The sequence below is a fragment of the Nicotiana tabacum genome, chromosome 11 (genome assembly GCF_000715075.1).
Source record: "Nicotiana tabacum cultivar K326 chromosome 11, ASM71507v2, whole genome shotgun sequence".
In the NCBI taxonomy this organism is placed as follows: Eukaryota; Viridiplantae; Streptophyta; class Magnoliopsida; order Solanales; family Solanaceae; genus Nicotiana; species Nicotiana tabacum.
This window is the reverse complement of record NC_134090.1, coordinates 40785733-40810632: the sequence shown is the minus strand read 5'-3', so window position 1 is coordinate 40810632 and position 24900 is coordinate 40785733. Positions and strand designations below refer to the sequence as shown.

Sequence of the window (24900 nt, the reverse complement as noted above, 5' to 3'; positions counted from 1 at the left end):
CAACTTTCTAAAGCAGTAGACTGTTTAAAGAAAGAATTTGAAATAAAAGATCTTGGAAAGACTTTTTGTCTTGGTCTACAAATTGAGTATATGAAAGATAAAATTTTTATTAATCAATCAGCATACACTAAAAAGATTTTAAAGAGCTTCTATGTGGATAAAGCACATCCATTAAGTACCCCGATGGTTGTAAGATTACTCGATATAAATAAATATCCACTCCGACCTCATGAAAATAATGAAGAGCTTCTTAGTCCTAAAGTACCATATCTTAATGCAATTGGTGCGCTAATATATCTTGCTAACACTACAAGGCCTGACATAACTTTTTCAGCTAATGTCTTAGCAAGATATAGCTCCGCTCAAGGAAACCTTGGAATGAAATCAAGCACATATTGCGTTATCTAAGGGGGATTACCGATATAGGCTTATTTTATGGCAATGATTGCAATACCGATCTTGTTGATTATGCTGATGTGGGGTATTTATCTGACACACACACAAGGCTTGATCTCAAACATGCTATGTGTTTACATGTGGAGACACTGTCATATCTTGGCGATCGACTAAGCAATCAATTATGACTACTTCTTCTAATCATGCTGAGATAATTGCTATTCATGAAGCAAGTCGAGAATGTATTTGGTTGAGGTCTATAACATTTCACCAAAGTTATTTTTCACATATGATCTTCAAAAGAATGGTGATATCAATGTGCAACAGATTCGTTCAAGTGATAATATGGTTGATTTGTTCACCAAATCTCTACCGACGTCAACCTTCAGGAAACTAGTGTATAAGATTGAGATGTGAATGATCAAGGATGTGAATTGATGCTCTCATCAGGGGGAGTTAATACGCGTTGTACTCTTTTTCCCTTACAAGGTTTTGTCCCACTAGGTTTTTCCTTGCAAGGTTTTTAACGAGGCAACCAAAAGGCTATTTCTAAACATGTGTACTCTTTTTCCTTCACTAGGATTTTGTCCCATAGGGTTTTTTCCTAGTAAGGTTTTAACGTGGCACATTATCTATGGACATCCAAGGGGGAATGTTATGATAAATATCACATTATGGTGGATGTCTACTCTTCTTCCATGATCTTGATCTCAAATGTCTAATGACATATTCAATGACATATTTTGTATGTTCAATGACATATTCCATAACATATTTTTTTTCACTTTTTATGCCTATATAAAGGCCTTGTAATAGATAGGAAAATACACACAATTGAAGAAGAAAATCTCTTCCTTCTCTCTATCTCTATTTTTTGTTTATGTTTTACTAAATTGCTTTTATTTCTTATTCATGTTTTACTAAATTGCTTTTATTTCTTGTTCATGTTTTACTAAATTGCTTTTATTTCATAACATACCGGTAATAGTCGTTTGCTATACTACTGGTTGTGTTCGAATTGAGAACACTCTACTGGTTTCTTCCATTTGAATTTTGCATTTTATTACTTGTACCTTTTTTATTTTTGTTGAGAAAATAAATGGACTATAGACTTCCTTTTCTTTCTTTTTCTATTTTTCTGCTGCTTCATCCTAAAATTACGCATCAAACCTTGCTTATGAGGTATATGTTGAATAATTTTTACAATTTAGTATTACTCCTCCCCCTCCCTCACTCCAATATTTAGATCATTTAGTTTTATTATCACCTGGAAAAGAAACGGTTTCCAAGTTTTCTTAGTTTTTATGAGATAAATAATGTTAAGCGATATTATTAACATAGTAGGAATAACTCATCTTATTTTTATATAATAATAATAATAATAATAATAATAATAATAATAATAATAATAATAATAAATAGTCACCATTCTAGTTCCACTTCACCTACCTCTTTTCTGGAATGAAAATTAAAAGTCGAAACTGCTGATTGATGAAATCCATTAGTTTAGATTATAAGTTTATAACAAATATAGTATTTCAGATAAGCGCAACTCTGATACAACGCATGGAGAACCACACCCCAAAAACTAGCTATTAAAGTGGGAGAGCCCAAGACTATTTAAACCCCACATCAGCACATTACAATACCGATATAGGACTCAAGTCTCATACGTTACAATGGACCATAGCAAGTTCATATTCATCACTCCAGCACATTATCCCCACCCAAAAGGAAAAAAAAAGGACTTTGTGCTCTAGTATAACGTGTAGGGTTTGCATTTCCAGCTCAGAGTAAATAAAGAAGAAATTAAAATGCCAAGGGAAAAGGAAAAAAGACAGAAAAAAAAGATTCTTTCAATAAAAAATTTTGCAGGAAAAAAAACTAAAAAAGAAACTAACATTTCCTTTACGAAGCCATGGTGTAAGCTGCAAAATGTAATAAAAATTAGTTCATTCAGCATTACGTCCTGCAAAATACACTTAAATGTGCTCATTCTCCCTATATATCGTGAATTATGGATACTTAATTCTGTTAGACACTTTAAAATAACAAATAAATTACTGCATTCTCGTTTTTAGTATACAACAATTGAAGGTTTAAGATACACTACAGTTCCACCTTCCAACAAATGGTTTTTGATTATGTACAATTAGATATCCAGTGCATAATAGAAAAACATTACTAATTCCTCAAAGTGTTTCAAACACCAAAAAACTTGGCCTTGTCTCCTCGTCAAGAAAGCAAACATCAAAGCAGAGCACCAAACCGCCTGCCTGGCTCGCCCCCATTTGGGAGGTAAAAAATCTTATAGCACAACTACGCTCTCTTGTTTCTTTAAGTTCTCAATTTGTATAAGAACCTGCACACGTGCATACTGGATATTGTTAGCAAGATGAATATCGAGTTTGGTCTGATATTTAGGTTTATTGGCAGTGTACATGAAGCAACGAGCACAGAATATCACCGGAAGAGGGAGGAAAATGTAAGTAGACAAGTATTGAAAATCACTTTAAGTATGTCACGAAATACGTATTAGCATAAACATATATGCATGCAAAGAGATGCAGAGGCGGAGAGCCAAGAGAGAGTAGGGACCTCTAGAGTAATTTCAGTAGGTGTAATATGGCAGACATCTTTTCCCTTTTTCACTGCAATATCTGCAAAATTGAAACATCTATACTTCAACATACAGGCCACGAAAATGTATGATCAGTGTGTTTAATAGGTAACTATAGCATTAGGAAGAAGGATGTGTGATGCTTGGTCAGAAAACTGAATTCTCAAAATGTAGAAGTTATGGACAAGAAGCAGAGCACGAGGAGTTCATACTTTCTAGTGAAACCCTGGCACTTGCATTGGCATAATTTGCACCCCTTGTCTCCATTAAAGTAGTTAACCGCTTCAAAGTCTAACCAAAGTCAAAGAGGTATCAGCAGGACGAACACTACATGTCTGCGTCAAAACAGGAAATGATAAAACTAACTATTGGAAGGAAAACTACCTTATCATAAATGTCTCCTGATTCTTCATGTAATAGGGGGCGAGATTTAGTTCCTTCAGCAGTAATTCTCTTGGCCAAAGCATCTAAAGGAACATCTAACCAAACACTAATACCCTTGTGCATATGTCTCCTGAGAAAAGCATTAATAGCAGCCAAATAAGCATATGTCACCAGAAAACCACAGCGTACGATCCAGGAGTTACAAAAATGTTCATTAATCTAATCTGATTCACGTACCAATTAATGGGACGAACAACTGCACCTCCACCTGTTGAAACAACAAGCCGATGCATCGCAGACAACTTGTGCAATACCTCCGTCTAAATAGAAGATATGGAATGAAAAACCATTTAATATCAGGAATGAGAGGAAAGAAATTATCAGCACAATGATAACACCAATTAAAATTGCTCACCACACGGAGTAGCAGAGTGTTAGTATCAGCTAGACTTGGTAAAGTGATATAGAACTAAGACGTATTGTATCTCATGTGCCGATGAGACAGTCTAGAGCTTATGTATATACTTAGGTGCATCAGATCAATAAAATCTAAACCACAGAAGTTTTGGCATATCAGTAGATCGATATGACTGGTAATTTGGCCTGTAACTTATCTTTCAATGAAGACCTGAAGTGCACTTCAAACTCGGTGCAACTAATTGTTAGGGGAACTAGATCAATAGCCTATTGAAGTTATTCTCATAGAATTTGCCTCATTTGTAATTTAAAACACAAGATCCCTTTTTTCACAAAAATAGAAGTGGATACATTAAAATAAACACAAAACGTAATCAACAACAAGTGAGCACAATTTAGGTACAAACCTAAATAGAAAGAATTCTTCATACTGACAAATGGTAGTTCAGAATCCAGGCGAAACATCTCCCAATATGCCCTCTGTATTTATAAAAGCTTTAGATTTATTTTGGACAAATCTGATATGCACTAGATACTTTAGAATTCAATGAATTTGCCCACTCCTTCATTTTCCACAAATATGACCCAGTTCACATCCCCCACTTTCCCCATCTAACCAACACGCTATCAACTTCCTTCACCCCTGAAAGCTCATGTAGTTTTTCCATGTCCATTTTCCAAAAGGGAGAGAATTTCGTTTACTCAGCAATTTGCACTTTCTCACTTCAAAAATAGAAGGTACAGCAACTTGCAATCTTACTGGATATTTCACCAATTCTTTTTGCATTTATACAAGCATCACAAAAAAGATAAGAACACACACTTATTTGGCAAGAAAGCTAATATGAGAGTTTACATGCTCAATTTCACCTGACATGTCAAAGATGGAGGCTCACTCATCACTTAGTTCAATCTGGTCAAAGTTTCACTTCCCGTTCCCCTATCCGTAACACGTCATACTTAAGAGGTTAATCTAGCAATTTTCCGGCAATTCAATCTGTACTGAACGAGCATGTTACTAGACGGAAACAACGGCTACAAGAAATACTTCAAATTTTTAACACAATTGTAACACCTCCCGTCATGAATCAAGCACTTCGAGCACCTTCATTTCAATGTGTGGCAGCAAGAACAAGAAAAAACAAAAGAAGAAAGTTGCTTAGCTCCTAACCTCATTGTCCCTAAAGAAGCTCTCTCCATGGAGCTTGAAGATTTCAGCTACAGTAGTTCCACCAACAGCCTGCTCTATCAGCCTATCACTGAAAGATGGACAAAAGAGAATGACTCGCCTTTATTAGACGAAACAACAACCGCAATTGGAGTAGAGGGTGTCAAATGATAGTTAACGACAAGATTGGCAGCTGGTTATCGAGCTTCACTACTCATGCCAGTTACTTAGCCCTCAGAAACTGATGGAATGATATTTCTCATGAATCTACAATTTCCAGGGAACAGAAATAAAGAAAAAATATGCTACTTAAGCTCACCAGTCAAAAAAGGAATATCCCAGTGTTTCTGCCAAAATCCGGCCCACAGTTGTTTTGCCTGAGCCCATCATTCCTATATTTAGGAAAAAGCGTCGTATTACCATATCTAACAGGATAACCAGAAATGGTTAAGGATTTAAATAAAAGGCTGGCAAACAAACAAGCTCTAACAGGATTTGCATAAGTCGTAAGTATCTATTTAAACAGAAAAGTCATAGTCAACTGACCAACGAGGTAAATACATCGTCCATCTAGATATTCTTCAACCTCTTCTGATTTATTCTGCAATCAAAATGAAAACTGATACTATTAGAAGCCAGTCTAATAATACACAACGCAACTTCTTATTTATCCTTAACAATTTTCTTTGAAAACTGGAATGGAGGAAAAAAGAGGCGACCATACGTTTCCCTTCCCTTCTTTGGTAAAGCCAAAGGGGAAAGAGAATGAGAGAGATGAAAATGCATCCCTTAACTTGTTCTTATTCTCTATAGCAACTAAACGATAAGTTTTCTCCAACTATCACTTAAGGCCTGTTTGAAAGGTCATCTTGTAATTGGATTTGGGTGTAATTACGTAGTTTGACATGTTTTGTCTGGCCAAGTAATTACTTGGTCAGCCTGGAATAGGGTGTAATTGAGGAGCAAAGAATAGGTGGTAATTACATGTATGATTCCCAGTGACTTCTCAAATTCTTTCCTTTTTCATTTTTAAGTTCTTATATACACACATATTTGTCACGCATTAAAATTTATTGACAAGTTCATCTGAAAAATGTTTATTAATTTTTTTATACTTGGCTTTTCTTTAAAACAAAGAATATCAAACTATCTAATTACACTTGTGAAACTAAACATTACACTAAGAATTACACTGTAATTACGTTATGACAAACAACAGATCATCGTAATAGCCATAGTGTGTAATTACTTGACCATAATTACTACCTTAGTAATTACACAGTGGTTTCCAAATAGGCCCTTAATCTTCTCTGTATTTACATTCCCCTTATTTCTTTCATTTCTTTTAGTTTGCTAGTTTCCAACTAAGGTAGACTTCCTACCGCAAGACTTCCAAATAAAATAAAAAAGGATTTCCTACCACAAGAGACATTGACTAGATAGGCAACATGAAAATTCTATGAACAGACATGAGAGTCCGTTACAAAGATAATATGAATGAAAAGGTAAGGAGGTGAAAGGACATATTATCATACCTTCAATGTCTCGATTTCATCAGTTGATGCAGTAATACATTCAGACTCCAGAACTGAAGCTATCAAACAAACATCACAGTTCAATAAGAAATGGAATAACATATTATGTTTTAGTGCTAAATTTTCCTATCCTGCTCCTCATTTTTTGTGTGAATGGGGAGCTGTGGAAGAAACAACATCAGTTCTAATCTCGTGTTAACCATGCACATCGCTAGTAACAAAGTATACATGTGGTGGCCTCAATGTCAGTTTCCAGCTATTTAGAGCGGATATAATTTTAGGTGCATCCAGAAAACACCCATGTATGAAAGGTATATTAATGGTCATACAAATAAAAGCATGTAAATATTTCCTTCAACAACTAATATGGAGAGAAATAATGAATTTCTCTCTCGCGCTCTCTCCCTCCCTCCCTCTCCCTCGGTAGTCAAGATTTTGTAGGGAAGAAAACGAAGAGTAAAAGGTGCTGACCGCTTTGGTAGACAGCATAATGCTGCACTTTGCTGACCAACTATATAGGAAAAACAGAACTATCCACATGTTTAACTATGTAATGGCAGGTATCAAAAGTCTACTCAACTCCTCGTGGAGCCATATAATATAATTAAAGTTCAGAACCTCATCAAAAGCATGAGATCAAGATTCATGGCCCTTTTATTAAAAATTACACGCACGATTGTAGAAACAGAATCATCCTTGGTGAAAATTAATTCATATATTTGCTACCCACGAGGCAACTGGAACTTCATAGATGTAAAAATTATATATAAAAAATAAAATAAAAAAATAACTCATATTTTACTGACCAGGAAAAAAAGGAATAACACCAATGTGAGATTAGATCCTAATTAAGGTGCTAATCAAGTCTAAAATTTTTAGCAGATAAAACTTGAAAGGTAATATAATATGATGCTCCCAAAAGTCAGATTTGATACTGGCAAACGTGCCTGGCTTCCTATTCGAATATGTAAACTTCGTGCACGTTCTGCTTTCATGTGAACCAAATCTCAGGCAAAATTCCTAATCATCCATTCACGGCGTGTCGATTTCAAAAGAAGTATTTACATTTATGTCCTTGTTTCTTCATGGATTCCAGAAGGAATGAAGAGCACACCTCACATAAACTATTGTAGATAAACAGCGATACTAAGTGATTCAACATTCTCCTAAGAATGTCGGGAGGTTGACTTCTAATTTAAAGTTTTAAATTTGGGGTTTGTGAAAACCTGTTGGCAAACTTTTATTGATGATTCTGTGTCTTAATCTTCTAACAGATTAACACCTCGACATATGATAGCTGACTTAAGTGGATGTTAATTTATTCGTCTGAGTTAAGTTGGATAGAATTTGTGTTGCATAGCAACACTGCTTTCATTAAGATGTCAATAAAACTACGGTCAAGGCGCTTCATAAATTTTTGAAGATTTAAAAAACTTTATGTGCATTAGGATTAACGATCCAACAAAAATTGGAAACCACCACAAATCAGAGTGTCAAGGTGGTGGCAGCACATGAGACCAAAGAAGAAAATGAACTGCACATAGCAACTTACAGCCAGGAAAAGCTGTCTCAACGCTCCTAAATCTGAGAGAATATACGACTTGACATAACCGTGGAGAATAGAAGAAAGTGTGCACCAATCAACCTAGCAGCACCTTTTCAAGATGCACACACTCCACAAATCCGCTTAAGTCATGCTACATTCAGAAGTTTTCTTCCAATTGTAGGGGGGAAATCAAGTCAAATCACTTGATGCTTTTTGTGCGTATACATACTCAACATGATCAGCAATTGGTATCGAACCCAATATCTTTTTATATCAAGGTTCACCAACGCTACCAAGCACGTAACTTTACTTTGTCACTTCTAGGCCTAATGAGTTGTGACAAGTTTAAATTATTGACTAATCCAGGCTAGTCGCCTGAAGCTCCTTAGGAAGCAAAGCTTCGGTTAGGAATACTAAAAGGAACAGGAAATGGGAAGAGAAGAATTTTCATTATTACACCCTCCAAATTCTAATCAGAGGCATTTAAATTTTAAACAGAAGAAGGTATGATAGATAAGTTCCACATTTTCTAACATGAAGTCAGTTTTATATTTCCCTCTTTTTCTTTGGACTAACAAATGACCAAAAGAAATAGGTTGTCCTTGCAATCCTCTCTTTTGTCTGCATTTTTCAAGCATGACCGAGCGAAAAGGAGAAATAGATATACAAATGAATTGCACAAGGACGTGGAAAGGGGAATATCGTCACTAACAATGAGCTAGCTGCTCAAGGGGATATTCTAATTGCAGTAAAGGGTGATCTTAGTTAGAAAATCAACCCTCACCCTCACCCAAAGAACAAAAATATAAATAAAAGACAAAAGAAACAAAGGGGGAAGGGAAGCTTAGGATTTCACCAGAAAATTTTCAGCCAAAATTCAAACCCATAGGTACAACGGGGCATAGGCTCACCAGAAAACATTATCCCCAACACTGTAAACTACTCAAAGTCTGCAACACTCAATTGCATGTGTCAAGCATAGCACACACAACTAAAAAAACTACTACTAGTAGTATCACTTAGTCCCAAGCTAGTTATGGTCTTTATATGAATCGTCCAAATCCATTTCACTCCATTCAGTCCCACTTCATTCAATTGAATATGTGTGTATGCCTTTGACATAAATACAAATGTATTTTCAAAACTCTGCATCAGTCGCATGTTTCAAGCATACAATGCACAACTACTATGTATTCTACTGAAGCGAATATTTACGGAATATGAGACTGCAAATACTGGTAAATACCTTGAACATTATGAGAAGAACATGAAACCTTCAATGCTACTCGTCTATTAGCTTTTCTAGGCTGTAAATGGCAGGATATGACTGTACGATGCATCAGTTTTTCATTCCATTTCACAGAGAAACGCAAGCAACCACCGGGTTTCCTTACTACCTTATCCGATTTAATCCATGACGACAACTGAAGGCTCTGCGAAACTCTAGCCTCCATTTACAGTTTCTACTCCACCAAACACCACAAGAAAAACTTTGTCCTTTTAAAATCAGAAAGAGCTGAAACAATACTCTATCTTGTCACCAAGCTTCTGTTGCCTGCAAAATCCAGAAAATCCCAGAAACCACATAATTAATTTTCCTCAAAAACTACAACAAAATTAGCAAGATTAAAACTTTTAAAGAGAAAGTCAAGATTTATTTCACCGAATTTCTAATAGGCAAAGAAAAATAAAAAAGGGCAAAAAAATAAAGCAAAAAGATGTCTTATTCTTAGTTCTCTCAACTTTTGAACAATCAAAACCTGAATAGCTCCAGAAAAAGAAAATAACTGAACAGCTCAATACTCCAAAGAAAACATATAAACACACGAAAGATCCAATCTTTGGGCGAAAATTCATTAGAAAGTGAGAATTTGTTGACTTGTTAAAAATATAATATACGAAAATTGACTTCTTTCAAAAAAATAAAAAAGCTTAATTGAAAGAATAGAACTGACACTAATTCAGCCTCTTTTAACAACCAACTTACCTAACTACACCCCAAAAAGAAGAAGGAAAAAAAATATTTACTTTATAAAAGAAAAGTAGATAGTTGAATTAACAGAAATCAAACTATTTTCTTAAAATTAATCTCTTCTAAAACCCAAAACAGAGCCCACAAAAAAGAATTATCAATTAAATCAAAGCGTTAATTAAAGGATTAAGAAGAGACCTTATTGAGCAGAAGAGCAACAAAAATTGGAAGAGAGATTACCATATACGTATGAATCAAGAAGATGAAGACGAAGAATTAGGTGAAGGGGGAAAATAGGGAAGCTGTTGTGAGATTTGAGAGAGAGGTAGGTGAGGGGTGTGTGTGTGTTTTAAAATGAATTTATATATATACGACGTGTGTAGCGGAAAGGGGACACGTTAGGTGAGGTGGATAATTTTTGGAAGAAAAAAAAATACTAGAAGAATGAGTAAAAAATTTCGATTTCATTAAAGACAATCTTTAAGAAAGGAAAATTAAAAATTAAGTTCTTGGACATAACAAATGTAAAATTTGAAAAAAAGTATAATTTTTAAAGTTAAATTGAGAATTGAAAATTTGGGTATCTATTTTACTTGAAAAATATTGTAGTATTATGAGTAAAAAATATTATTTATTTGAAAATGAGGTAAAAAAAATACTTTTTCAAATTTGAAACTCATCTTTAAAATTTTTTTAAATTCATCTTCAAAAGTTCAAAGAATTGTATAACTAAGAAATATTATAAAGATAAACAACAACAACAACACTATAATCAAACATAGTGGGATTTGGGAAAGGTAATGTGTACGCAAACCTTACCTCTACTTTGTGGAGGTAGAGAGGTTGTTTCCAATAGACCCTCGGCTCAGGCAAGCATAGGTACCACAATAATAACAAGAAACAATACGGGACAACACCAAAAAACCATGTAAAAGCAGAGAAAAAAAAAAACAGATATTCAAATAAGCCTACTACCAACCAAATGCGAGAGTACGTACTAACACTACCGGTATGAATAATCTAAATTATGACCAAAATTTCCTACTTTATATTTGTGCATTTGCATAAATTTTACTGTGTCAACTTAAAAGGTTGGACCGCTGATAGGTAAGCCTCAACGTGTAAAAGAGTTTCATTATTCAATTTTAATTAACAATAAAAAGGAAATTTTAGTCTTTGATATGTGAAAAGATGGGTCGGAAATTCCCTTAACACCAAGCGAAAAAGGATTTTAATAACAAAGAAATCTCATATACGTGGTTGTCTGCATGTTTTTAGGCTTTAAGCCAAATAATTTATGAACATTATACACATAATCATTTGGTTTACTGTATTAAAAAAAATAATCCCAACACAAAATTTTGTATATGTTAACGTACTAATATTTGTTCGTACAAGAAAGATAACTGTTGCATTGACTTGACATAATGTTTGGCTGGCTTTATTAAATTTTGCGTTATTAGTATCTAAAATATGAAAATTAATTATTTAATTTTATTATAGTAAAAAATAACTGAGTCATAAACAAAAATATATAATAATAATAATAATAATAATAATAATAATAATAATAATAATAATAATAATAATAATAATAATAATAGGATTAAAGACCAAAAAAATCTTTTAAAGTAAGCAATCCCGCATAAGATATTAGTATTCACCATGGCCATATCCACATTATTATTCACCTTATGAATAATCATATATTATTATCCCTAATTTCGTACGTACTAATTAGCATGTAAACCGAATCTTCCTTATGTTTTTCAAACAGTACCAACATCAGGGGCGGATCCAACAGTTCAACTACGGGTTCAATTGAATTCAAACATTTTATCTTAGATATGGTTTTAAGTATAAAATTTATTAAAATTACTGAAAATTTTGAGCTATGAACTCACAATTCAACCAAGGTAATGATTTTTAGTGGTTGAAATTGAAATTTGGAACTCATAAAATTAAAATCGTGGATCTATCTTCTATCTCTGACCAACATGATTTTAAACCTAGGAACTTAATGCCTACTAGTTAAGTACTCCCTTTGGTGTAATTTAATTGATTTTTTTGACTATTTTCACGCATATAGAAATTAACCTTTTAACATTAATTAACAATGAAATTGATCATATTAACCTTAATTTGTTTATTAGAAATACAACAAATACTCCTTGGCTCTTTACTCCAAGGGCAACTTTGGAAAAGAGAAGTTAATTCATTTTTAATATCCGAAAAGATCAAATATTATGTACCACAGAAAAAAATCAATTAAAGTGGACCGAAGGGAGTAACTCCATTAAGCAAAGTACATCAAATTTGGAGTTGCATTTTTTTTTTCATTTGGTTTTGCAATTAGTCTTCACATAATTATATTTATAGATTAATTTTAGAATAATGAAAACTCATATTTATATTGGTACTACAAACTAACAACCCATTAAAAATGAACTGTCATAATTAGCAACCCAATAATATTTTTACACACTTTATATTGGCATAAATTAAAATAATCAATTGCGCTTGCTTTTCTTCCATCCAACTGGCAGGCTCGTTGTCCTTACCAACTTCACACAATGGGTAGGTGACATTGGGATGGTCGTTGAGCTTTTCTTCAGCCTCGTTGAAGTTGAATTGTTGACCATTCGCTATAAAGTATTTCCAAAGCTTTTGGGTCCCTAAAAAGTACTACCATTTGCAATTACATGTGATATTGAAGCCCCCTCCGCCCCCCCCCCCCCCCCAATATTTAAATGTAGCTCCATTTTCTCAACTGCATATATCATAAAGCACGTTTATTATTTGGGATTTTTTCCCCATAAGAGTTTGTTTGGAAGGACACGTTATAATTAGATTAGGTGTAATTGCTAATTAAGATAGTAATTACACAACCTATTAATTACAAAGACTTGTATATTTATCATAACATAACAATGAAAATATATGCGTCGTGTTTGGTAGCACAAGTGTAATTACATAGTTCTATATTTTTCAATTTTTACATTTTTAAATAAATATTAATTTTGAAAAGTTAAATAATCTTTTTTTCAAATGAATATGTAATTAAGTTTTAATGTGCAATAAATATTTTTGTATATAAGAAATATTAAATGTTATGTATTAGCAGGTATTTAAAATACAAATTTCTTTTTTTTGAAAAAGTTTGTTAAATAATTATGAATCGTAATTGATATAGTAAAAGGTACTCTGTATTTTCCAAGAAATAATATTTACAGTTGACTTAGTTAATAAAATACCAACAATGACTTCAAATTACCAATTGGCCAAATACCTATACGGCCCCTTAAATTTGGCTCCAATTTTCATTTTCACACTTTATGTAAGGCTAGTATCTATTGACCACTTAAACTTTATCTTACTTATACCTATTAAACACATTTTATATAACTCTAAACAGACTTCAAAGCGTGAAGCTACTTGCTATTGACCTAAGAAATGACACCAATAAGAAAAAGACAAGTCAGTAGAGAAATAAAAAGTAAAAAATCTAGAAAGAAAAGAAGAGAAAGAAATGGGTTTCAAACGCTGCGTATTGGGGAGAGTCTTCTATGGAATCTGATTTCTTTCAAGCTCTGCAGCAGATTGACGATGTATGAGCTTGGTCCATTGACTAAAAAATTAAATATCTGAAGACAAAAATAATTTGAAGTTCATGGAAAATTTGCAAAGCTTCATGGTCGGAAAATTTTCCATCGTCGTCTTCTTCGTCAATCTCATACTTCACCAATTTTCTTTGATCCAATTTCTGATCAATTTTAATTATCTCATCAATTCAACCTCTGAGTCAACTTGTTCCCCATCTCTGAATTTTTAAATCTCCGTTTCATGTAAGGAGGGAAGGGAAAGGATCGAGGGTGGTGGTGGCAGTGGTGAGTAGGGAGGAGGAAGAAGGGGACGGGGATAGGGTGGTGTGAGGAGAAAGAAGAACGAAGGAGAATGGGCACCTAGGGGTGTCAATGGATATTTAAAAACTGACTAAACCGAGCGCATCATACCGCATCGTACTGCACCGAACAGATTTTTAGGTTTCTTTTAATAAAACCGAAGGTTTTTATATAAATTTATAACCTTGCCGATAATTAGGGTAGGTTTTTTATTTTATAAAAATAAACCAAAAAAAAAATGAACCTTACCGAATAAATTTACAAGGAAAAAATATATTTATATATTAAGTTTAAAAAATAATAAAACATTAACTTTTTTGGGGGCGTTGAAATTATGAAAACGGTTACAAGGCCAACAAGTAATTAAACTCAAAATCCTAATTCCCAAACTATTATATTATTATTGAAACTAAATTATTTCCAGCATATCACTAGTAAGACACAGGGTATTCTAGCGATTATGAGTAGCAGCCTACAATATATTGAATATTTTTTCTTTCGTATGCTTTAAATTTATATTCTCGAATATTTAATCTTCTATAAACTTTATTCTTGAGTCACAACTTACTTAATATCTTTTCACTAGTGTGATTTATATTTTCTTTGTCTTTTCTTAGTTTCTTTTACGCTGCTGTAGAATAGTTGATGGATCTATACTATGGTCATCTTTCATGTTTTCTTAATTCATCACCCTTTAATAGTAAAAATGTTTAGAGAGTTTTGATAAGTCCTATAAAAATACGTATGTTGTTTTATTCTGCTTCTATTAGTGACTTTTAAGTGATATTTAAAAAAAAAAAAAATTAATCGAACCGTACCGATACCGAAGAGAAACCGACATGAATGGTACGGTATTTAAAAGTCTAATTTTGGTTATACATAATAGAATAACCGAAAAATTGATATGGTACAAATTTTATAAAATAACGACCGAACCGAACTATTGACACCCCTAGTCGCACCAATGGCGGAGGAGCGGCAGTAATAGAGTTAATAAGGTGGTGATATGGTTGCTTTAGAAAAGGGGGTTTTTATTTAAATAAAATAGAAGGAAAAATATAATTTCAAATCCATTCACACGATTAAGAGCGGTGAAATACACATTTGTTTGCCATGTCAGCTATTGTGTTTAATAGGCACAAGTAAGACAAGGTTTGAGTTTCAATAGGTACTGGCTTAGTTAAACCTTAAGGGGATTTGGCCTTACCAATTCGAATTTCCAGTATGAAATTTAATCTAATTTCTACATGGGATTAGCTTCATATTTTAATAAAGGAAAAAGTAACAAAAATGACTATACTACATCTACATCCAATTATATAGTGACTTTCCGAACATGCTCTAAATTTGTTCATAAGTATTTTTTGTTGGAGGAGACGTGACTTCATAAATCATTTGAGGAAGGTTCATACCTACTCTTACTGCTTTATAACTACTCTTACTACAGACGCTTACATAGCCAACATTTAGATCCTGCGTAATTAGATCGCATTCACAACATTCTTTCCTTCCCCAACCCAGCTCCCAACCCCAAAGAAAAAGAACCAAACAAGAACGAAAAGTATGATACCATACCACTTGAACAAATTAAGACTAAGAGAGCAACTTATCCAACCATCCTAGGATATAGGAAGTGTTGAAAAGAAACATATTATTTCTAAATGCATTGTATTTTCTCTGAAACATAATGCTACACTCAAATACATAATTGACCCACTACAAATTGCTTGAAGCCATCACTGGAGAATAATGAGGGTGGACCAATTACAAATCCAATATTTTGATTTCTATGTATCAATATTCTGGTTTTCTTCATCTTCTCCGTTGATCCCGGTAGGGTCCTTCATCCTCCTGGTCCTTCAAGAACCCTAGGAAAGCAAGAAAACCGAAAAAGAAGAACCCACCTTTCCAATTGCCTCCGCCACCCCCACCTCCACCTCCGCCACCATCATCATCACGAGGGGGAAACCCAGACCCCCCATCATCCAGTGCAGGAGACTTTTCCTTACCTGCATCCAGTGTTGACATATTAGTGCCCACATGATAGTCTGCACTGGATCTTTATAAAATACAAACATGGCTGTTGATTTTGTGTTGATAAACTTTCGGAAAACCATTGGTTAATTAAAGGCTAAACGGATGCTGTGATATTTTTACAGCAGCAGGACAGAATGCAGACACTACTAACCATAAGTATAACAGTCAAAATAACTAAAATGCACAATACTAATTGTTTCCACTTGTTCCACCGCTTGCTATAAAGAACATCAACAAATTACCTTGAACTGGTGCAACTGTAATTGTTGATTGTTCCCGTGTGACCGTCTGCGTCTGGCCTTCAGCACATCTGGCACTCTGCAGTGATGTGCAAGAAACAAGTGTTGAACAGAAATGCTAGTAGCAGTATAGTTCACTTCAATGATGCAGGAAAAGGAAACCAAATACCGAATGCAAGTAGTAGTAGGCGCAGCAGTACTAACTAATATACAAACATGCTAACTGCAGTAATAAACATACATACTAACTGAACGGAATACCTAATACTGAACTATATTAAAGTAATCAAATCCTCTTTTGGATTTTCTTGCCCGTAATGCGTTATAACCACTTTCAAGTAATAAACAAACATATGTCATCACATGTTAACCATCCATATCAATAAACAATGTGGCAAATAGAGAGGCTAATATATTTGTTGTAGTAAATGCAGTTGATTTTCAATATACTAACTGCAGAATCTTGCTTCGCATACTGAACTGCACATATGGAGACATAAGCCAATGTGATTACTATGTGCCATAAACAGCTACTTGCTGTAGCATTCTGAAGCTCTGAAGCTTCTCGCAGCAAAAATCACACAGAATTAATAAGAAATTACTGAACCACTAGAATCACTATAGGCGTGTAATTAGCTAAGCAGGCACTCCTAGCAATTACACAAACACAAGTACTCAAGAAACTGTTACCAAAGCAGCAGAACATATTATTGAGGCACGCTTTTCTTGGACACGACTTATCAAGCGTCTTCTGCTGTTAATGACTTGAGACTGCATGCAAAGCGGCTGGAGGCCAGCAGGAACAGATACTATTGGCTTGAATTGCTTATCCCCAGCTCTCACTGTGACAATGATATCCAATTATTAACAATTAAGATAGAACAAGCAACAGGATGAGCAGCAAATCTTCAAAAGTATTTTGCTAGCATTGGATTTTAAACTATCAAATGTTTTGATCACATCTTTGTCAATCCTTAAACGCAAATGTTAAATTAGCACTTCAAAAATACCATCACATTAAATTAACTACAAAATCAAAGACGAGATTTGTTTTACTTTTTATTTTTTTCTTTTGACAATTAGAACAAAGACAAAAGCTTTGACTTGGGGAAAAGGATGCATCTCAGACTTCCATGGTGTTAAGCAGCACAAAATTCAGAATGCTGGATGATAGATCAAACCAAAATTTTCACTTCTACCGATTTGCTGTATATGAAAGTATTATATATTTGACTGTGAGCGGGTGAGTGCAAATTGATGTTTTCATAGAGAGAAGAGAAAGCTAAGCTAAAACAGTCTAGTTGTATATGCAAAACAGCAACTGATATATTACAAGAGGATCATTACTTAATGTGCCTATCTGCCTTAATTCCTACAGCACTTACACAATAATGCTAATCAGATATTTTACATCTAATCCGGTTCCCTAACGTATTCAGAGTTTCGAATCAGAGAGAGTTGACAGTCCATCAGATTCGTAGGGAGCATGAGGGGAAAGTTCTATGGATCTCACGTTTAGAAGAAACCTGCAAGACGGGAGATAGAGGAGTTCTAAAGGTTGATGGCGTCACTCTAAGGGCAAACCAAGCCTCACCTTAAGTGACTCATGGAGATGGGCGTAGAGGAGTGATTGGTTTATTCACAATCAAATCTTTTTACCAAAGTTTGTTGGTGAGAGAGGAGACACATTTTCCGCATTTATCGATTTGGATTCCTAGAGCTCCTAGGAAGGTGTTTTTTTTTTGCATGGTTGGCAGCAAGGGGAACGATTCTGACAGCTGAGGATGTGAGGAAGAGAAGTATTACACATATCAGCTGGTGCTACTACATGTGCAAATGTTCGGGCGAAGAAGTTGATCATCTACTATTGCATGGTACAGTAGCATCGGGTCTGTGGAGGGTGGTACTTAATTTCTTTGGTGTTCAATGGGTGATGCCACGTACCGTTAAAGATATGTTGCATAGCCGGGCGAGTAGACGTAGGAGAAGAAGACAAACGGCATGGAAGGTTGCTCCGTTCGCTCTTATGTGGATCGTATGGAGAGAGAGTGAAACATGAGAGCTTTTGAGGGGATTGAAAATGATTTTGCACATTTGAGGAATAGCCTTTTGTCTGTGGTGCACCCATGAGATCACTACTTGTATAGATAATTGGGTATCTTTTGTAGAGAATCATGTTTTGTTGTAGATTCTCTACCTTTTGGTATACCTCTTGTATACGGGAGTTTTCCCTTTGTTAATAATATCATTAACCTTGTAACAAAAAAAGGGATTCTCAATGAGCTAACCAAGAGAAGTTGATCCATTAATGTTAAACTGGATCAAGCATCACTATGTGATCCTAATTACATGGATATTAATTATGACATCCCTTATCTAAAAAGACACACAGAGGTACTTAGTTAAAAGAATCAATAACGGGATATACACAAACATACCTATTGGCAAAGTAACTGCACTCATAGTGGTACTAGCGGTTGACAACATTTTTTTGCAATAATTCTGAGTCTCCCTTAGACCGAACTCCTATAATCCTGCAATCCAAAAGGAAAAGTAGATTATATGCAATCCATACGGAATAATAATTGCACTTTCAAGAGGATACCAACAACAAAATTGCTTGTCATGGAAATGGAAAGCCATTATCGCCTCAGGCGCACTACAAGTGTTCTCAGTTGGCAAAATGAAACTACCAACAAAAGGGCGGTGGTGTCCAATATCAGCAGTAAATGACTTCATTCGATCATCTGAGTTTCATGAGTGTTTGATAACACTAAGCAGTGAAGCTTTTGGTGTATCAAGAGCGAAAGGAACCGCATATATTTTGATGGAATCTCAACTCCAACTCACACTTTGAAGGCTTTTTGCTTAGTTAATCTTTACAGTTGGAATTATCTTAAGCCTGTACTTGGTCCAGTTAATTTTTTTGGATTTTGTTGGCTCACTGAACTTTAGCTGATCAATTGTCATGAGCTAACGTTATCATCTCTTTTGTACTCCCTTTTGCATCTACTTGATGCCATTTAATGATATTTACTTCATCAAAAAAATAAAACACTAAGCAGTGAAGCTTATACATATACAGAAAATCAGTCAATATTTTTTCAGTACACTATTAATCCTGAAAAGGTACAGTTACAGCTCAGTGAGGCAACTAAAGTTCTACATTACAAATTTCCAGATTGTATTTCCGAAGGTAACAAAATACCACAAAATTAGGAAATGCATTTAGAAGGTCAATTCTGTCTTAACTGCCCACAGCAAACCACATTTTCTCGTGCATTCCTTTTTCTATACATCCGGCTCTCTTAATAAGACATTAGAAATTTCATCTTGGGCACTATGAGAAAGTAGACAAGGAGGATAAGATGCATATGAGGGGAAATTAGCAATCAACATGTCCATCTTGACCTTTTATAACTCAGACATCTAGAAACAACCACCATTGAACCTAAACTTCACACTGAAGCAGATCAGTTAATAATTCAAAGCCTGACACACAAGAGCTTTATTCATCGAAAAGACGAAAAATTGGATCCAAACATTATTTGCCTTTTTCGCTGCTAGCCCCATAATCTGGAGGAAACAGTTATGCATCCCAAGGTCATATATCTTTAAAATAGCAGTAAAGTCAAACTAAAATAACAAACTTAATTGAACGTGTAGGTGACAATCTTATAAAAATGTAAATACAACTGACTCCAGATCAGATGCAACAAGCATTCTGTTGCACAACCAAATAGAAATCACCAAAGTATTACTTCTTAAAAGGAGGCTCATAATGACTCCAATAGGAGCATAGGGTCTACTAAGTTAATTAATCTGGATATTAGCGGCTTACACTGGATTTTACCAAACAGTGTCTATAATTCGTTAAACGTTCTTGAGTCGAGGGTCTTTCGGAAACAGCCTCTCTACCTTCATAAGGTAGGGATAAGATTTACGTACACACTACCCTCCCTAGACCCCACTTGTGGGATTTCACTGGGTTGTTGTTGTTGTAGTAGTGTCTATAATTCGCCTTGTAAGTAATTTTGGGTCTAAAATTTTGTTGGTTTTAAGGTTTTACTTCCTGTTTCAAATTGATATTTACTTAAGTATTATTTTCAGGCGCTGACAGCTTAAGCTTCTGTTCCATGACTTTTCATCTGCCTTGATGTACTCGTGTACAACAACAACAATAACAAAAAAAATGTGAATTCCCACAAGCGGGGACGTACTTGTGTAAACAAAACAAAAAAAGGTCTGACGTGGTCCGTTCTTCCAGCAAATTCTTCAAAATAAAATAAAAACTAGTTAATATAGAACATACCAATACCAAATGCCAACTATAAGACATACCAATATTGAGGTAAATAGGTTTAGCATCCATAAAGCTCTAGTTTGTACTAAAACTTTCCTGGGGTTCACCCACAAAGTATGTCAAGAACAAACTCCATCTTCTACCATAGAAGACTCCTTATATTATACTCCCTCCGTTTCAATTTAGATGACACACTTTATTTATTAGTCCGTTCCAAAAAGAATGACGCATTTCTACAATTGAAAATAATTCAACTTTAAACTCTTCATTTTACACATTTTACCCTTAATGAGAACTTTTTATTACCACACAAATGTCATGGCCCCAAAAAGCTTTTATCTTTAAGCTTTTAAACCACAAGTTTCAAAAGTCTTCCTTTTTTTCTTAAACTCCATGCCGAGTCAAACTACCTCATCTAAATTGAATAGGTATAGCATAACAAAAGTAAGTGTCTATAATACCAACTACGGGTATTCAAATTGCAATTTTCATTACATCCAACAAGGGCCTAGGCACTTCCAAAAACAACAGTCAAAAAGTCCTATTGTACACTTTTTTTTTCAATATAATATAATTAAAACATACCATAACATAATTTTTCCTCTAAATAAAGTTACAATCCTTCCCCCCAACAAAATAAGACACGACCAATACCATATAAACCCCACAAAACTTCACCCATATTCAATAGCAAGATCCAACCTTTTCAAATAATAATTCACATAAAAAAGAAAGACAAACTCAGCAAACGAAAAAGAAAAAGGTGAAAAATGGGTTAAAGTACGAACCTTTTTCAGATACCTAATAGAAGGAGAGTGAAATTAGACTCTGCCAATATTGAAGAAGAATGATATAAAGAGAGGAAAATGATTTGTTCTTTGTTGGGCTGATGGTTTATTGAAGGGGAAGGAATGACGAAGAGGGGAAAGAAGAGGTGATTACTTGGATAGGAGTTTTGTTTTTGGATGAAAAAGGTTATGGGTTCGGGTAAACCGCCTGTGCGGTAAGACCCGTTTAGCGAGTTGAGTTATTTTACACGATATTGTAAGTGGAAGACTTGAAACTCTTTCCTCTCTCTCTCTCTCTTTTTTTTTTTTGATCTTGCTACTTTCTGTTTCTTGTCTTGCTATTTTATCTTATTTCAGCTTTCTTTACCTAGTTTGTAAGTATAAAGTTTAGAAATATTATATTTCTAACTACGTTATTCCATAATCAGGTTACGAAGATATGCAATATAAATTTATCGCAAAATTTTGGGAGTAGGTTTACAATGATATTATGATTTAAATCTATATGATTAACATCTGGTACACTATCTGATCCAAGCGACTAACCCATATAAGAATCCTCACTTATATGCCTCTTATATGCATGCGGAAATATTTTTGTAAACATAATCATTTTAAATTATTATAACTAATGCACGGATACAACCTTTAAATCAACACCTTTTCATTAAATACAAATTCATAAAAGTCGAATATTTCATTTTTGCATGCCATAAAAGTAATCATAGAAATACTGTTTACCCTAAAATTTGAGTAACAACTAAACTTGTACGGTGGTTTTAAGAATATGTGATTTAATTCAATGTCAACTGATAAACAAGGAATTAAATAGATAAATTAAAGAATAAAATAGATCAAACCAGTATGTATACCAAATCTCGACCTCGACTTGTGATAGTCTCGAGGTATGATAATAGGAATAACAAATTATAAAGCAACTCTAATGAACAGTGAATGAAATAGAAAGAAAGTAATGAGCATATATTTTCTTATGAGTGAACCGTGTCAATACAAATGGGTGGGATTCCCCTTTATATAATAGGGGAGTTCTAAATAAGGTACCCTTCTAATTATAGTTGAAAATTGTATTTGACAATTGTCTAACTGCTGAAGAACAATCCATTCCGAAATTCACACTGTGATCTCCGTCCCGTTGCGGGTATTTCGCTCTTTCTGTTACTGAATCATAACGGCATTATCTCGAAGCATGCTTTCTTCTTACCTCGGTAAGCGATATCGACCCCGACCTTAGAAAAGAACTTCGACCCTGAACTCGACGTCTTGGTCTTCCGACTTGGTACAATTTTTTCCATCGAAGAAAGAAATTGGGTGGCCCCGATTTCCACCGTATACAAATAGTCCCCTCGTTTCTTAGAATAAAATGATAAGAAACAACTTGAACCTCGATTTTCTGGAGACCCCGATAATGACGTCATCCCCGTGATGTAAGCGCTCGAGGTGACCGAAACGTCCTGTCGGTTCGGTTCCCCAAACCATTAATGCTTGCCAATGACGGTCGGCCACTAGCGCCACCGAACCATTGTTGTGTACCTATAAATACAGGTTCTTTATTTGAATCAAAAACTTTACTTCCACCTTCAAATTTTCTAGATCTCTTCCTCTCTTCATCTCTTCCCATTCACTACCTGTTGATTCAACCTTTTTAGCATCAAAAATACCAAACTCCACCTCTTTCTGCTTCCTCCTACCTGAACCAATGGTGAAAACCTCCAAAACCGTCCCTCAAAAGGAGAAAGTTTCCTCCTCTTCTTCCCGACCGGCCGGTGATAAAGTGTCGGCGGCACCGCTCCCTCACGAGTACGTTCCCGGCCCCTGTGTTTTAAAGAACGACTTCAAAGTCGAGAATCCTCCATCGATCCATGGCCTATGCGAGCACATGTCGAGATATATTTGCTCAGTAACGGAGAAATACCTTGAGGTTGTGAAGAGAGATTGTGGCTGGGGGGTCGAGGTCATGGTATAGATCCCCGCTCTCGAGGAGAGTATCACCACTTACATGGAGGGGTTCCTGAGTGTCTGCACTTATCCCTTCACACTGGATCCTATCGATCCAATCATTCGATTTCAGCAAGCGGTACCAGGTCACCTTCGGCTAGGTCCATCCCTCATTTTAGCGCATAGTGATCATGCTCTATTTCTTTTCCAGCAAAGCCAAGGGGCTGGAGTTCACCCTCAACCATCTCATTCGATTATATCGACCTCGGCTTTTTCTAGGGTTGATCCAGCTCCAATGCCGAGCGACCAAGGCCTTTTTTACGAGCAACGATGCGGATAAAGATCGGGGTTAAATGAGTCGGTTCGTGCGGGTGAGGACCTGCGACATCATCCTAGAGGAGAAATTGTCGCTCCCAGAGAAGTGGAACCCCGAACGTAAGTGACATTTTTTTACTCATTAGCCTTCGTACTCCGTTTTTGCTTTATGTAATTCCTTCATCTATTTTGCAGCGGTCGCTTGGATGCCTCATACGGTCCCCGATCTCAAAGACTGTGTCCGAAAATTGGCCTCGACTTCCACCCATGTCGAGCGCTACTGGCGTGACTTGACAAGGGGCACATGGGAAGCCAAATATCATGGTAAGTTTATCTTGTAAGCTTTTGATGCCTTCCCCCTCATTGGAGATTTCTCTTTACTTATACTTGACTCTCCTTAATGCAGGCATTGTAGACGTTTCTGAAATGAGGCCGGCCTTGCCTAGGGAAGAGACTGAGTCCCCGATTTCAAAATCGGGGAAAGATAATAAGAGGAAGAGGATTTCAGAGTCCGAGAACCCACCCCTAAGCTAAAAAGACTCCAGTTCGAAGACGTGAGAGAAATCTCATTCCTGTGGATATAGAATCGGTCCACTAGCTGGGTGAAGAAGAAAAAGATGAGGGTGATGACTTGGCGCTAGTGGCTCGAGCCAGGAAGCCGATCGAGGCTGCCCAGCCGGAGACCCTGGCTTGTGATGAGAAGGCTTCAAAGAAAGATTCGGGTAAAACTCCTGAATCACCCGAGGTCGAGATTGTTCCTCGGCTATCAACAAGCACGCTGGAGGGGGCCGGTTCTGAGATCCCCAGGGCTGAACAGAGTGCCCCGAACGATTTTCTCGGGGCCATGACAATAGGTCACTCTCCCTCTCTACTGGACTATTTTGAGGAGGCCATAAGGAAGGCTCGGGCTCTGTAAATGCCTGACTTAGGCGGAGTCCCCAGTGAAGAGGATCCCTTTCGGGATTGCTTTACCGGGGTTCATGACGCTGCTGATCTCAACGATGCACCCTTTTCGAAGAGGCCCAACGCCTTTTATCTCGAGTAAGTATTAATTCCCATTGTTGCAATTTTCTTTTCCTTCTTCTCCCTTTATCCTAACTTATATCTTTCTTTTTCCGTAGGCTTTCACTAAGTTTAGGGTCGACCTGAGCCAATGTGAGGCCGAGCTCCAGAAGACCTCGGAGGAGAGGAACATTTTGAAGCTCCTTTACGGTCAAAAGGAGGAGGAGCTCAGGGACCTTTGAGCAGACTTGGCCAAGGCTCATACGGATGAAGCATAGGTAGACAAGCAGGTAACTATCATTTTGAAAGAGTACGGTCTA

At 35.6% G+C, this 24900-nt stretch overlaps 2 protein-coding genes across 7 annotated transcripts; both read right to left on the bottom strand.

Annotated features, from left to right (window-relative positions):
* Positions 1-2433: 2433 nt before the first annotated feature.
* LOC107818889 (shikimate kinase, chloroplastic-like) lies at positions 2434-10386 on the bottom strand. Of its 6 annotated transcripts, none has more exons than XM_075224076.1 (11): positions 10279-10386; positions 9313-9621; positions 6521-6579; positions 5532-5586; positions 5305-5377; positions 4989-5076; positions 3638-3720; positions 3401-3530; positions 3229-3307; positions 2995-3056; positions 2434-2758 (listed from the first exon to the last, which is right to left on the bottom strand). In XM_075224076.1, exons 2-11 carry the CDS (start codon positions 9518-9520, stop codon positions 2705-2707), a joined length of 891 nt encoding a protein of 296 aa, XP_075080177.1. In that variant the 5' UTR covers positions 9521-9621; positions 10279-10386; the 3' UTR covers positions 2434-2704.
* A 5118-nt stretch (positions 10387-15504) lies between these two features.
* LOC107818890 (uncharacterized) lies at positions 15505-21531 on the bottom strand. Its single transcript, XM_016644962.2, has 5 exons — positions 21308-21531; positions 18655-18750; positions 16907-17058; positions 16220-16295; positions 15505-15949 (listed from the first exon to the last, which is right to left on the bottom strand). Exons 2-5 carry the CDS (start codon positions 18701-18703, stop codon positions 15753-15755), a joined length of 474 nt encoding a protein of 157 aa, XP_016500448.1. The 5' UTR covers positions 18704-18750; positions 21308-21531; the 3' UTR covers positions 15505-15752.
* Positions 21532-24900: the final 3369 nt, after the last annotated feature.